The following is a 15,724-nucleotide window of genomic DNA, read 5'->3' on the forward strand; positions in this document are numbered from 1 at the left end:
AATTAATAATTAATAATTTACACACCCTTTTAATGTGTACAGGTCAGTGGTTCTTCACAGAGTCATACAACCGTCATCACTCTTAATTCCAAACCATTTTTATCATCCAGGGAAACCCCACCCCCATTAGTAGTCACTGCGTATTTCCCCTCTCCCTGGCCACCATTGGGCTGCTTTCTGTCTATGGATTTGCCTGTTTGGGATATTTCATATAAATACATGATCCTTTGTGTCTGGCTTCTTTCACACAGTGTAGTGTTTTCAAGATTCACCCTCGCGGCGGCACATGTTAGTGTTCCGTTCCACTTGGGCAAATGCATTGCATGGATAGACCACATTTTGTGTACCCATTAGTCCGTTGATGAACATTTGGGTTTTTCCACTTCTATTATGAATAAAGCTTCAGTGAATATTCATGTAGAAGTTTTTTTGTGGACATAGAATTTTTATTTCTTTTGGGTTTATACCTAGGTGTGGAGTTGCTGGGTCATATGGTAACTCTAGGTTTTAAACTTTTTGAGGCACTGCCAGACTGTTTTCCAAAATGACTGCACCGCTTTGCATTTCCTCCAGCAGTGAGTGTGTTTCAGTTTCTCCACATCCTTGCCAATGCTTGTTATTGCCATTTTTTTAATGAATAAAATTTTATTGGTGCAGAGCCATGCCCATTTGTTTGATTGTAACTGCAAACTACAACTACAACAGCAGAGTTGAATAGTTGTGACAGAGGCTGTCTGGCCTCCAAAGCTAAAAATATTTATTATCTGGTCCTTTATGGAAAAAATATGCTGACACTCTCTTAAGAGCTGAGGACTTCGGCGGGGGATGGGTTAGACTGGTGATGGGTAGTTAGGAGGGCACGTATTGCATGGTGCACTGGGTGTTATACGCAAGTAATGAATCATGCAACTTTACATCAAAAACTAGGGATGTACTGTATGGTGACTAACATAATATAATAAAAAATATTATTAAAAAAAAAAGCATTGCTCCTTCTGCAGGTTAGTGATAGGTGAGCTCGAATTTGAAGTGCTACCACTAGAATCAGATCACAGCAAGTCTTTTCCCAACCTGCAGAAAAACAGTTATGGGATCCAGAGCTCTCTATGTGAGGATTATCTACCTTTGTCTTAAGCCTGCATTGCCCACCTGCCCCCTTTGTAGTGATGCATGTGGAATTAAATGTGCCTTGTTTAGAACAAACCTGTGTTTTTATTTGCCCATTTACCGTGGTAGTGTGTTATATTGTCTCCACAAAACAAAGCTTCGGGTGCCCGGCTGGCTCAGTCAGTAGAGCATGTGACTCTCAGTTTCAGGGTTGTGAGTTCAAGCCCCATGTTGGGCATGGAGCCTACTTAAAAACAAACAAAAAACACAAAGCTTGGCTTTTCCTTCATGGTGTCAGTGACCACATTCTAAGTCTGTCGTGCGAATCTCACATGAAAAGAAAATGAACTTTTTCATTTACATGATCCTTAAGGAGTTTTCTACTTACGAGCCTGTAAATGTCTGACTTACAAAATATGAACAGCTAAACCCAGTTGGTTTGTGGCTAAGACACCTCTTCTCTTGCATGTCTCCCTGCCTCTACTCTTGCTCTGGGGCTCTTCTTCCAGTTCCTGTTCCCTCCCCCAGTGTGTGCCAGCCCATGGAGAGGGGAAGGAGGTGGGAAGAGAACAGAAAAGAGGTAGGGAAATCATTGTAGACCACCCCCGTTTCCTCCAGTCCTAGCAACTGGGTGTCTGCAGCCCCTGGCAGCAGACAGTAGAAGGGGAGGACACCCTGTTTCTCCAGCCCTCTCAGCCACCATGGTCCTAGGGCCTCTCTTCCCTTATATTTGCTCTTTCTATACCCCATTCTTCCTCTTTTTTTTTCATTCCAAGAGCACTGGTTCTGAAGAACAGGAGGAAAGGACACATTTTCTTTTCTTCCTGCAGTTCACTGAGCAATAATTTCAATCAGTGGAGCATATAGCCTCCCTATGAGTAGGTGGGGAGAAGCAGCTCAAGTGATTCTGATATCTACCTCCCCTAAATGGAGAATCCTTGGGTTGGAGCACCTGTCTCATGCTCTTTTCCTACCTGGAACTTACTGGAATCAACACCCCTCCTCCCACCTTTGCCCATTGGTTTGAAATTAGAGCAGGACTATCTTCTTCCTGGATGTCAGCAAGGAGAACTGTGTTCCTGGCAGTCTGAGCTGGCACTCAACTTTCCCTCATGACCTCGTTACCCAGAGGGCTCCTTCCCTGAGTCTGTTTTTGTTGCTTTGTGCCTCAGATGCAGCTGTGGGTCACTGGGCCTCCCCATCCAGCTGGGAAACTACTATTGCTGAGTACATTTCCAGATGCCTAACTCCTACTCATTCTCCAAGAACTGGTTCTAAAGGGCTTTAAGCACATTTTACTTCCTCATTCATTCAATGGATATTTATTGAACACTTGTTATGTGCCAAGTACTATTTTAGGTCCTGGGGCTGTAGCAATGAGCGGTGAAGACTGTGTCTGCGGCCCTGGAGCTTCATTACCTGGGGGCACAGGCCATAACCGAGTGAACAAATCATGAGCAAGATAACTGCAGACGTGATAGGTGCTCTGTGGGGAATACATTCGGTTGACGTGACTGAGACCAGGCGGGCGGGGTAGGGGTGCTTTCAGATTTGAGCCAACCTTGTTATTTTCCATGTGACTTGGAGATACCAAGACAAAAGTTTGAGATTTTGAAACCACCTTATTGGATCCTCCAATTACAGCACACACCAAGGTTTTTCCAGCTAGGGCTGTCTTGTAGACAGGAAACCAGTTCAGCGCAGCAATCCTTCCTGCTTATTTAACTTAAATTGCTGCTGCCTCAGGAAGGGAGCCGAGTGGCTGTTGCTGAGGCTGCATTAACAGCTGCAAGATCTTCTGAAGTGGTTTTCTCTTCAGGGAGTACTGACGAAGCTTGGGCATCCACTAGTTACTGTGGATAGAAATGATAAGCCACTGTCATTGCGCTTGCATTGCAGGCCTGATGGGTGACACACTTGTAAATGAACAGTTCTAAGATCACATAATAACTGCTGTTGTTCCTCGGAGTTAAGTGGCGTGAAGCTGCCTCTGGCCTTCCCTGCAGTCCCCTGCTCCACCCGGGGCAGTTATCCCCTGTCTTCTCCCTGCTTAATTTGGTGTCAAAGTGCTTTTCTCATGGAGGGAGCAAGTGTTCCTGAGGCTTGGGAGCACGTGGCGATCGATATCATGCTGTGCTGGGCATCGCTAGGTGTTGGGGATTCCTTGGTCAGCTTTCTCGTTGTTCCTGTTCTCCCTGGTGGTAGTCTTCGAGGGAGAAAAGCCAGCTGCTTTCTCCTCGGATGTAGGGTAACCAGCTTATTTCGTAAAGCACTTCATATGCCTTACTAGGTATAGTGAAATTGTTTAGGGAGAGTGGGCTTACTAGGTATAGTGAAATTGTTTAGGGAGAGTGGGCTTACTAGGTATAGTGAAATTGTTTAGGGAGAGTGGGCCGAAGTAGATTCATTTGCATTTATTTTGGGGATGAGCTAGTCCTTAAAGGCTGAGGCACAAATCTGTTCCTGTGGCATCTGCAAATTAAAAGCAGCTTCCAGTTAATTAGCACTTACGTTTAGAAAAGGAATGAGCCCTACATTACATACAAGAGTGTAAAATAATTCCACTTGGAGAGAATTAGCTGTGTCGCCCTTTGTAAGACCCTAAACCCTCAGAGGCCTTTTCCACACCACTCTCCAGTCAGCACGGTGAAACTTGAATCAAACATTTTCGTGATTTTTCCTTAGTGCTGGGGAGACAACCTATAGTCTGGAACATGCCGGTGACCTTCGAGTGGAAGTGCAGAAAGTGTACGAGCTCATAGATGCTTTAAGGTAAGGCCGGTGAGGTGATGTCTGACTTGCTGCCTTGTGTGGGGGAGGTGCTGTTTCAGTGAGGCGGTGGGCGGCTGGCAGGCCCGCGTTTACCCAGAGTCCTAGTGACAGGGAGTTATGTGTGAGGAGCAGGCTGAGGTGGGTGCCAGCTCCGGCACTCAACACAACTCAGTAACTTGGTTAAGATTTCTAAGGTTCATTATTATTAAAGAAACAGGAACTGACTATTGACACCATCTTTGTACCAGCCATTGGTTGTATCCCCATCTCATTTATCAACCAAAGTCAGCCAGTATGGTAGGGATTAATACCCTTACTTTGTAGGTGAGAAGATGCAACACAGCTAGCAAAGTGGTGCAGCCAGGATAGAAACCCAGATTCTTTCTTCAAGTCAGCAGCCGCTTTTTAACCATGCACTGGCTGTTGGGGTTAAATCAGCCCTTTGAGGAGTAGAAAGTGTAGTGATTCAGTGGGAGAGCTGAGATGAGGAAGCCTTGTCCATCTGTCCATGTGGGACTGACTATGTAATTTATGGGGCCCAGTGCAAAATGAAAAGGCAAGTCCCTGGTCAGGATTATTAAGAATTTTAAGATACGGGTCTTGGAGTGGCGATAGCCTCCTGCTGCCCAGTGTTGCCCCCAGCACGGTCCACAAACCCCTGGCCCAGTTTCTGCTTGTGTACCAGCCTGGCAAAGCCAGTTTCTCCCTGCCTCCCCCACCTCAGCCCACTCCAGGGGTCCAGGAAGTCCCTCACTGGCCCCCTAGGCCCTGCTCCCATTAAAAAAAAAAAAGAATTTTAAGACAGTGACACCAGAATATTAAACCAGGCACAGGTCACTCACCCGTGAAGTTGGCCTTGCATATGTGGTCAGTTCCTCGATGGCAGAGTGTTGGTTAGACACCCTGTGCTGTGTCAGGGGCCTTGGATACAACCAGAGGGTAAGGAATGGGCTTTGCCTTCAGGGACATTCTGTGGAGCTTTAACCCGCTTCTCCACGGATGGTCCTGGCACAAAAGCCTGGCAACTTGGAGATTTCAGCCTTGTTTCTGGGGCTGGCTGCACCTGTTACATTGCTGTGTTTGTTCCAATTCAGTAAGAAGATCTTAACCTTGGGCTTGAACCAGGACCCTCCGCCACATCCAAACACTGTGCGGCTGCAGAGGATGGTCAGATACTCAGCTACACTGTTTGTGCAGGTAAAGCCATCCTGTGGTGGCCGAAATAGCTCACTTGCCTCCCCTGCTTTCCTGCCTCTCAGAAGGCAGATCATGCCAATGATTTGTTCTTTATTTGTACATTTATTACTTTTTAAAATTGTGAATATAGTTATGCCACATTTAGAGAAAAATCTGGATTATAGAGAAAAGTAAAAACTTCTTAATCCTATGTCCCCAATACCATCACACATCATTCTAGTATATTTTCCTCTGTTTTTCATTTGCATTCGTTATACCAACTAGTTACGATTAGTGCATATTTGCAAATTTTTGTCTTTTCTTTTTAACGCTGAATTTTATATCATAAAGCACTTTTTACATAGTGTTTGTTTAACCAGTTTCTGTTTGAATGGCTGTAGAATACGACTTTCTGTGCACCATCCTTTAATTATTCCCCTTTCACTGGGCATCTGATAGATTCCTGCTTTTTGCTAGTGTGAGTACAGCCTGACAGACATGCTGTTACATGCCATTTCTTCTTCAATATAAGGTCCTAAGGGACTCTTCTTGGGCCACTGCTTGGGAGGGAACAGCTGACTGTTCACGGGTGGATTAACCCTGGCTGGTTAGAGCTGAGTTGCTTCTGCCTAGAACACCCCTTGGGAGAGCCACAGTGAACATCTGTGGGGCTCAGTGACAGAGCCCTGTTGGGTTAGTTTTCCAACACCGTATTTCAGAGAATTAGGCCCCTTCTCCTTTTGACTAGTGCTGTGTTCAGCAGTCACTTGGTGAGTGCCTACTGTGTACCAGGCAATGTGCTAGATATCACGTATCCTACCACAAGCAGAAAGACATTCCTGTTCTCATAAAGCTTTTTTTCTGGAGGGAGGTAGACAAGAAACAAGTACAATAGATAGTTTATAAGTTGGTGAGAAGTGCTGTGGGGAAATGTAGAGCGGGGAAGGGGTAGGCAGGGGTGTGGGACTTGGATGGAATCTTACAAATGGATTTCACTGGGCTCATTTTCTTCCTAAAAGGATTTAAATACAAAATTGTCCGTGACTCCCTACAGGAAAAGTTGCTGGGTTTGATGTCACTGCCAACCAGAGAACAGTTTGAGGAACTAAAAAGGAAAAGGAAGCAGGAGATGGAGAAGAAGAGGATCCTGGAGAGACAGGTGAGTGAAACACAGGGATGCTGGCGGCCTCTTGAGCCCAGAGGCCGCCCCAGGCTCCCAAGCGGCCGTCTGTGAGATTGTGTTAAATCAGAACTTCTCACTGCTGTCCAGTTTGCATCTGTCTTCTGTTCTTTTCCGGCCTTTCCTCTGTAGACTCAGAATAGTTGTTTTTCTTCCCAGGTCAGACCTGTTTGTCTTTCAGAGATTCTGCTGATTTTCTTTCATCCAGAATACCATGGAGGCTGCCGGTTCTCCCTGTAGCGCAGGTTGCAGAGGACGCAGACACCAGGGAGCTCTTTGTAGAATGCTTTGGAACGTGCTTTACTAAACAAAATAATGTGTGCGTTTAATATTGTGCGAGATTCTAGTGTAGATGGGTGACACTAGACCTCAGAGATTTAAGACTAGCATACGGCCAGTGAATCTAAGATGGAGAAAATCTTATCTCTTAACTTACTGTCATTAATTTATTTTTGAAAATCAGGCTCTGTCCCTTCTCTCCCCTGAAAAACAAAAAGCGTGATTTGACTTAGCAGTTGGAGGGTGCCTTAGTCTTGAGGTGGGCATTTGGATCTCATCAGCACAGGGACAGCAGGACTGTAGGGGTGGCTGATGGTGTGGCTGCTGTTGGCCTGGTGACTGTGTTTCTTCTCTTTGGCTTTGGTGTCTCCCCAGGTTGTTCTGGAATCCCAGCGACGGTTTGAGGAAAGGCGGAGTGACCTGGCGTCTCGTGCGGCCAACGGGGAGGCGATTCCCCTTCGAGGGGGACCTGCCCCCCTGAGAAAGGCTGAGGGCTGGCTCCCGCTGTCAGGAAGTCAGGGGCAGAGCGAAGACTCGGACCCGCTCCTCCAGCAGATCCACAACATCACATCATTTATCAGGCAGGCCAAGGCTGCCGGGCGGACGGATGAAGTGCGCACGCTGCAGGAGAACCTGCGGCAGTTGCAGGACGAGTATGACCAGCAACAGACGGAGAAGGCCCTTGAGCTGTCCCGGAGGCAGGCCGAGGAGGAGGACCTGCAGCGGGAGCAGCTGCAGAGGCTTTGTGAACGGGAGTGGGAACGAGAGAGGGAGCAGTTCCGGGCCGCATCCCTACATACGCGGACTCGGTCCCTGGACTTCCGAGAAATTAGGCCTTTTCAGCTGGAGCCTAGCAGGGAGCCTCGTACCCACCTTGCTTATGCTTTGGATCTAGGCTCTTCCTCAGTTCAGAGCAGTGTGGCTGCGGACACCCCTTCGCCCGTCTCAGCTCTCGAGCCAGCCAGAGTGTGGTCCGGGCCCCCAGCCCTCGGCCAGGAATCCTTCCCCCAGAGCATCATGTCACAGCAAAATGAGCCGGCCTCCCTAAACCCCTTCGATGAGGAAGAGCCCTCCAGCCCCACAGCAGAAGGCACTACGAGCCCTCCTGCTGCAGAGCCTTACTTTGGCCCTCCAGCTCGCATCCTCAAAGAATACAACCCTTTTGAGGAAGAAGAGGAGGGGGCTGTAGCAGGGAATCCCTTCACTAACCCAGACAGTCCAGCGCCCAACCCCTTCGATGAGGAAGACGAGCATCCCCACCAGAGGCCCTCAAGCCCTCCTGTTCCTGGCAACCCCTTTGATGAAGCCACCTGTACCAACCCCTTTGAGATGGATAGTGATGGTGGGCCGGAGGGCGAGGAGCCCATCGAGGAGGAGCTCCTCCTCCAGCAGATTGATAACATCAAGGCATACATCTTTGATGCCAAGCAGTGTGGCCGCCTGGACGAGGTGGAAGTGCTGACGGAGAACCTGAGGGAGCTGAAGCGTACCCTGGCCAAACAGAAGGGGGGCACTGACTGACCCCACTGACTATGGGCAGGGCGTCTGGGGGCCCAGGGCCTGGCAGGAGCCTGTGGAGCAGGACGGGGCTGGCGGGCCGGATGGGGAAGGAGGAAGGGGGGCAGCTAAGATGCACACAGGTTAGGGCAGGCAATCTGCTGTTGCGTGCTGTGCACTTGGAGGTTTTTCCACTACAGTTGAATAATAAAGTGGAAACCAGAACAGGAAGAATCAGCATTCATTTGCTGTATTTCCTGGGTTTTTAATTTTTTAATTTTTTTTTGGTTTTTTTGAATTGGGTTTTTCCCTTTAGAAGGGATTTTAAATTTTCATTACTTGAGTATAACTAAATGCAGTTCTGTTGGGCAGCCCTTGTGGGTCCATTTGCTCCTGCCTAGTCTTTGGTCTTTATGCAGTATTATAGGGCACTTTCTTTAGCCAAGACAGACAAGATGGGTATCTTGAAACCTTACTCTGGTCTGACGGAAGTCTCTCGCCCTTAGGCTGTGGGTTCTTTCACCTGGGGCTTCCTCTGCCCTGCCGGGTACATCCCACCTGTGCCACAGAAGGGGGAGGTATTGCCATGAAGACAGTTTAGACCGAGGAGAGCACAGCACCTCTTTTAAGAGGTTTTACCAGGGCATTTCCCTGTCAGTTTAAGTCCTCGTTTGTCTCTTTCAGGAAGTTAAACTTCAGTGCAGGGGTAGAAAATAGGGGTGGTGAACTTTTTGGGTGATGGAGGCAGTAGTATTTGGGAGAAGACTGTCTACCCAAATGTTGCTCTGAATGACTGATGGAACAATTGTCTGTCCCTGGAGAAACCTTCCTCTAGAACTTTGGTGAAATTACTCTGACTTGGGCTTTTTCAGAAGGCCCAGTCTGTAATTTAGGATTGGTAATCAGGAAGCTTTTGTGGAACATTGCTGGGAGAGTGGAAGCTTCCCTTTTTATCAGAAGATAAATTAAAATGATTTTCAGGGCTAGTTGATCAGCCTTCTTCCCTTTTGGCTCATCCTGTCCTGACCTGGGGCATCAGTGAGGGATTTTCCTACCAATGTTTAGTATTAAGAAGCGGAAGTGTTTGAAGAGGCACAACCCAGGATCATTCCAGTAGCACCACAGTACTTGAACTCTTCATCAGTTAAGGGCAAAAAGGGAAATTGTTAATTTAGCTCTGGTGCTTTGGTTTACATAATCCTTAACTGATGTCTGACATCATGATACTCAAGTGTGCTCAGCTCTAGGTAGAGTTCCTGCAATTATGCTTTTTGATTAAAGAACAATAACTGACCACTAGTCACTTTATACCCCTTAACTAACTATATGGGTCATACTTTCACTGATCACTGGTGTGAGAGCTGAGACTCATTTTGTTACCTTCTGGGAAGACCCCTGTTGGTCTTGAGAATGTTTGAGGAACTGTGGTGTAAAGGTAGTCTGTATTTGTGCTGACACTATTCACATTTCTTTGGCATCTGTTGGATCTTTGGGGTGGATGAAAAGATCCTGCATAGGGGTGCAGGAATGGGTTGTGGGTGGAGGGTGTGTGGAGGACCCTTCATGTTGGGGTTCTGTTCACAAAAGAATATGAGTGGATTACTAATGTCAGCCAAGTTCCCAGCCTTGCTGATCGTTGTGGTTGGGAAGTTAGCAACCAGGTATCCAAAGTGTTGCCTGGTACAGGATCTTTCTTCCTTCTCCTGCCCTTCCTGCTGTCGTTATGGAGGGTTTCATGGCTGGCTGGCATGCTTCCTACTGCTAGTCTTGTCATTGCTCTCTGATTGGAGAGGACGACACTCTGCGCCAAAAAGCAGGTCGTTCCGGAAGCTAAATGCTGCTTTCCATCATAATTACTTTTCTTATGAGAGTATATCTCTTTGTTAGCTAGTGATTTCAATTCAGACTAGTTGACTGAACATACCCTTTTCCTGAAATCAACCCAGGTAGCAATCTGTAAGTAACTAAGAGCATTAAGAACCACACATATAAGAAACGTTATTTTTAAACTTAAGGGAAAAAAACACTGACTATACTAAACCAAACTAAAACCTTCTGATGTGATTGAATTCCTTGTGGGTGTATTCTTCCATGAATTCTTCCATTTAATTCTTCCACGGCTATATTCTCCTCTTATCATAGACCTGACAAAAATTAGAATTCTCTATCCCTAACATTTCCCAGAATTCACACAGGCACAAAGTTGGATTTACAGAGATGGGTTTTCGTCAGGGTAGATAAAGATGGCCTATGAATTGCAGCCACAGCTTCAAGTGCTTACCTCATGTGAATATTTCATTCTTCCTGCAGTCCTTCAAGGCAAACAGCTCCATCTCATGGGAAAATGAGCAAGTTCTTGATGCGGCATCGGCAGATCTCCCTAGATCGAGATCATGTATGGAAGAGACTCTGGGAATTCAGGAATCAAATGAAGTTGGCTTTTCTTTTTTACACCTTGTTTGTATTTTTCCACGTCTAATACACTAAGGACACTTACTCATTGTTCTTGCAGCTCAATGTGTCTTTGCCGTTCGGATACAGAAGTGTACTTCTGAGTCATCATGAGCCAGGTGGTAGGTTGGACATGCGTTGGCATAATTGGGCCTTGGTACTCGAAGAGAGAAGCTGGTCTCTTTACCAGGTCACAGACTGTGGTAGCAGATTGTACTGGCCATCGACAATGACAGCTTGAGGGTCATTGTTTGCATGCACTATTCTGGGGCCTTGTATTGGAACCTTTTTAAAAAAATAAACTAACAGATGTTAGTTGGGTGTGTGTGTGTGTATGCGCACGTGTGTTGGAAGTGAGAACTACCAGATAACCTCTCTGCCCCCGCCCCTTTCTTGATCATCACCTGAATATCTGAAGACAGCCCCAGCTCCTATGTTAACTGTGTGGTTAAGGCCTCTGGACAAAAGGTCAGTGGGCTCTTAATGGGGTAAATGTGGGCTCCACTTCCGCCCTTATCCCCAGTTATTCCTGCAGTGTTGATCAAATGAATTGTTTCACACAAGAATAGTGCAAGACCTTTTACAATCCTATCAACCTCATTTCATGCTAGAAGAAACGGAGGCTCAGAGAGGTTGAGGAACCTTATGGCTGCCATTTGTGCCAGGTACTGTGCTACCTTTTCACATAGTCCCCCTTTAGCTCTACCAGCAGGCCTGTGTGGTAGTTACTCAGGTATTTATCTGGCAGATAAACAGGTTGAAAGAGGTTAGCCTGGCAGGGGGGTCACACAGCCAATCAGTGGAAGAATAAGGATTTAAAGCCTGGGCTGCGTGAGTCACTTTGCCCTAAGTAGCAAGAAGGGTTCCACGAGGGTCAGGCACAGTGGGCATGCCCAAGCCCTGTGGCCTGTGTTGTATATGGACACATGTTTCTAATGTGCGAAGGGACATTTCATCCATAGGAAGTGCCTTCTGTGGACTTTAAGACCAAAACCTCTTCTTCCTGAAACTCTTCAGCAGCCTAGTACAGTTTTTAAAATACTTCAGAAAAGGGGAAATAAACACTCCACTTCAGAAAGGACTTCTGGTTTCAGCTCAGGCACACAAAGAGTTCTGAAGTTGTCACTCCTGCCCTTACAACAAGAGAAAGCTGGACAAACAAAATCAGTGACTGTCCTTGGACGCATCAGAGAGCTGAGTGCAGGGCAAACTGCTGCCCTGAAATCTGGAGAATCACCTGGAGCAGAAGCCACTGGAGCCACAGCTGGTAGGGACACTGATGGAATGTGGGAGTCTGAGCGTGGACTAGCATGGGAGTAAGGAACTCTCGGGGGCCACAGCCAAAGGGACACCACCCACCTTTACAGTTTTACCTCCAGGAACCCCAGCTGGTTTCCATAGCTAATTGCTGAGAAAGTTTCCCTCGTGGCTCTGGCAGGGGCAGGGGAAGGGGAAGGGGAAGGGTAATCTTTGAAAAATAAACTCTTGAGCATTCCTCAGGGGAAAAGACTGTACCAGAGTCTAATCCTACCCAGGAAGGGCATTTCTCCCACTCCCACCCCCTCTAGCCTTTCCATCTCATCTAAGTGGGAGAAAAGTAAAAGAAAACTTGTTTTTCTATGCATTCCATGACTCAACTTTTTAAAAAAGATTTATTTTAGGTGGCTGAGGGAGAGGGAGTCTTAAGCAGACTCTGCACTGAGCATGGAGCCCGATGTGGGGTTCAATCTCACAACCCTGAGATCACGACCTGAGCTGAAACCAAGAGTGGGGTGCTTAACTGCACTGCCCAGGTGCCCCAACTCACACACATTGACACTAAATGTGTTTTGAGGGGGGGTGGTTCCCACACCAACCAATCTTTTGACACCAGCTGGGTATCCTACAAATTCAACTCTGTTCTGACACAGTGTATCTGGAGTTAGCATCTGACCCCACATTAAGGGCTCAGCCCCACAAGACTGCCCCCTACTTCAGATACCAATGACAAGTGTAAGTCTCTGGTACTTCTGGCTGACAGGGTCAGAAGTCAGGGTTCCCACAAGCCTCTCCTTGAGTTTGATAATTTGCAATAATGGCTTGCTAGATTACTGGTTAATAATTAAAAAAGTACAATTTAGGAACAACCAGATGGAAGAGATGCATAGGGCAAGATACGGAATAAGGGGCATAGAGCTTCCATGCCCTGTGGGCACACCACTCTCCCTGCACTATCACTGATGTGTTCATCCTCCTAGAAGCTCCCAACCCCTTTGTTTAGGGTATTTTTTAATGGAGGCTTCATTACATAGGCATGGTTGATTAAAACTATTGGCCATTAGTCATTAACTCAACTTCCAGCCCCTTTCCCCTCCCCAGAGGTTAGGGGGCTGGGGCTGAAAATTCCAACTAGCCATCTGTGGCAACCAATCCCCATACTTAGGGGGTTTCCAAAAGCCCCCTCATTTGCATTAACTTTGTGGCTAAAAGGGGCTTATGATAACGAAAGATGCTCCTTTCATCTTTATCTCTCCAGAGCTATTTCAGGAACAGGGACAGAACACAGATATTATGATAAAAGATGCTCCAGGGAGCACCTGGCTAGCTCAGTCAGTGGAGGATGTGACTCTTGGTCTTGGGGTTGGGAGCTTCAGCCCCACACTGGGTATAGAGATTACTTAAAAATAAAATCTTTAAAAAAAGGGGGGGTGCTCCTGGCTGGCTCAGTCGTTAAGCGTCTGCCTTTGGCTGAGGGCGTGATCCCAGGGTCCTGGGATCGAGCCCCGCATCAGACTCCCTGCTCTGCTGGGAGCCTGCTTCCCCCTCTACCACTCCCCCTGCTTGTGTTCCCTCTTTCGCTGGCTGTCTCTCTCTCTGTCAAATAAATAAAACCTTTAAATCTCCTTTTAATCTCCTATATTATCATTAGGGAAATTACAAGGGTTTCAGGAGCTCTGGCCAGGAGTCAGGAACAAAGACCAAATATATATATTTATTATAATATCACAGAGTTAGAGTAAGAAATACTTGTGAAGGTCACAGCCCAAAGACACAGGCCCACTAAATACTGAGATTTCATCAGAAGATTATGGAATGCCCCCCACCCACCCAATACACCTTACCACCACACCAACAGAGCTCCAGTGTAACAGTGGATTACAGCTGGAAGAGCTTCAAGACACACCCTCTCTAAGGAGTAACATCTAGGGAAGACCAAAGTCAAGAGGTGAGGCAAAAAGACACTAGAGGAATTTGAAGCCTCTGGACCTACAGCCACAGCACACATTAAACACAACTCAACGCCTAGCCAGATTAACAGAAATCCTCATTCTAGAGGCTCATTTACCTACGTTCCTGTTATCCAATACAGCCAATATTGTCTGGCCTTCAGGAAAAATTACAAGCATGCTAAAAGGCAAGAAAAAAACACAGTTCGATGAAACACAGCAAGCATCAGACTTCTGTGACACAGATGTTGAACTTATCAGAAAGGAAATTTAAAATAACTGATCAATATGTTAAGAAGGAGTCTAATGATAAAATTATATAGTATGAAAGAACATATGGGTAATGTAAGCAAAGATAAGAAAACTCTTAGAAATAGTCAACAGGAAATGTCAGCAAATCAAAAACACCGTAACAAATGAATACCTTTAAAGGGCTCATCAGCAGACTGTACACAATTGCGGAAAGAATCAGTGAGCTTGACCATAGGTCAATAGAAACTTCCCTAACTGAAATGCTGAGAGAAAAAAGAATGAAAAACAAACCCAGAACAAAATATCCAAAAACAATGTAACAAATTTCAGAAGATGTAATATATGTAACTGGAACACCAGAAGAAAAAAAGAATGAATGGAGAAAAAATATTTGAGGTAATGATGGCTGAGAACCTTCCAAAATTAATGACAGATCCAGGAAGCTCAGAGTAGGATCAATATCAGGTAGGATAATGTCTATACATTATGTCTACATAGATATATATATATATTTTTAAAGATTATTTATTTGAGGAGCGTCTGGGTGGCTCAGTCTTTAAGCGTCTGCCTTTGGCTCAGGTCATGATCCCAGCGTCCTCCAATCCAGCCCCACATCCAGCTCCCTGCTCGGTGGGAAGCCTGCTTCTCTCGCTCCCACTCCCCCTGCTTGTGCTCCCTCTATCACTGTCTCTCTCTCTGTCAAGTAAATAAATAAAATCTTTACTTAAGGGGCGCCTGGGTGGCACAGCGGTTAAGCGTCTGCCTTTGGCTCAGGGCGTGATCCCGGCGTTCTGGGATCGAGCCCCACATCAGGCTCCTCCGCTATGAGCCTGCTGCTTCCTCTCCCACTCCCCCTGCTTGTGCTCCCTCTCTCGCTGGCTGTCTCTCTCTCTGTCGAATAAATAAAATCTTTAAAAAAAAAATCTTTACTTAAAAAAAAATTTATTTATTTGAGAGAAAGTTTGGTGGGGAGGGGCAAGGGAAGAGGGAGAATCTCAGGCAGACTCCCCGCTGAGCACCAAGCCCCACTCAGGGCTGGATCTCAGGCCCCTGAGATCGTGACCTCAGCTGAAACCAAGAGGCTGAGGCTTAACCTTCCCCGTCACCCAGGCACCCTATCTGTATGTAGGTATATCTTACTCAAACGACACACACCAAATACAAAATCTTGAAAGAAGCCGGAAGAAAAAATCTTACAGAGAAAACAAAGAATTATAGCTAATTACTCCTCAGGCACATGCAAGAAGAGTGGAGTAAAACGTCTGAAGTATTGAAAGAAAACCCCCAACCACCTAGAATTCTATATCTGGCAAAACTATCCTTCAAAAGTGAAGGAGAAGTAAAAACTTTCTCAGATCAGTAAGCCTACTTCAGAAATGCATCTCATCCCCTTTTTGCTTATGAACAAATTGTGGTCCAGAGCTGTTAAGTGGGTGAACAAGGAAGGGGTGTTTCCAAACTCGCCTTTTTTTTGTTTTTCCCTTTTGCAAATCAGTTTTTGTAGTAAATGTTAGAAATTGAGCACTTGGAACACTTCATTTAGAGTTCGGAGAAGTTGAGAGAGAAAAGCTGACTTACTTGAGATTGAAGAGCAAGTTAGTAGCCCATTTGGCATCTGAACGCAGCCCTCCTGATTTATTTCCAACTGTAATTCTGTTGTCTGAGTTTGAGCCTATTTAAAAATATTTTCCCTTGCGGGGTGGGGGTGGGGAGAGGCTAATTTACAGTGTGAAAAGCAAACGTTCCAGGAGGGTGTTCTAAAGCGAAGAGGTACAAGCCGGATCGCCGCCCCAAACCCTAAGCC

The 15,724-nt window shown here is 46.3% G+C and overlaps 1 protein-coding gene and 1 long non-coding RNA gene across 2 annotated transcripts in view; one reads left to right on the forward strand and one right to left on the reverse strand.

Annotated features, from left to right (window-relative positions):
* The window catches only part of RBSN (rabenosyn, RAB effector), a 27,822-nt gene extending 17,029 nt beyond the window's left edge, over window positions 1–10,793 (forward strand). Inside the window, exons 9-12 of the mRNA XM_002921246.4 lie at window positions 3,793–3,879; window positions 4,974–5,076; window positions 6,110–6,214; window positions 6,890–10,793. Of these exons, the coding sequence (XP_002921292.1) occupies window positions 3,793–3,879; window positions 4,974–5,076; window positions 6,110–6,214; window positions 6,890–8,035 (1,441 nt within the window). The 3' untranslated portion in view covers window positions 8,036–10,793. The remainder of the gene's footprint in view (window positions 1–3,792; window positions 3,880–4,973; window positions 5,077–6,109; window positions 6,215–6,889) is intronic.
* Window positions 10,456–15,684, reverse strand: LOC117801933. The gene is made up of 2 exons (XR_004624779.1): window positions 15,499–15,684; window positions 10,456–10,747 (listed from the first exon to the last, which is right to left on the reverse strand). It is a non-coding gene; the product is annotated as an uncharacterized LOC117801933 (long non-coding RNA).
* Between the last annotated feature and the right edge of the window lie 40 nt (window positions 15,685–15,724).

The sequence above is a fragment of the Ailuropoda melanoleuca genome, chromosome 4 (assembly GCF_002007445.2).
Source record: "Ailuropoda melanoleuca isolate Jingjing chromosome 4, ASM200744v2, whole genome shotgun sequence".
NCBI classification, from domain to species: domain Eukaryota; kingdom Metazoa; phylum Chordata; class Mammalia; order Carnivora; family Ursidae; genus Ailuropoda; species Ailuropoda melanoleuca.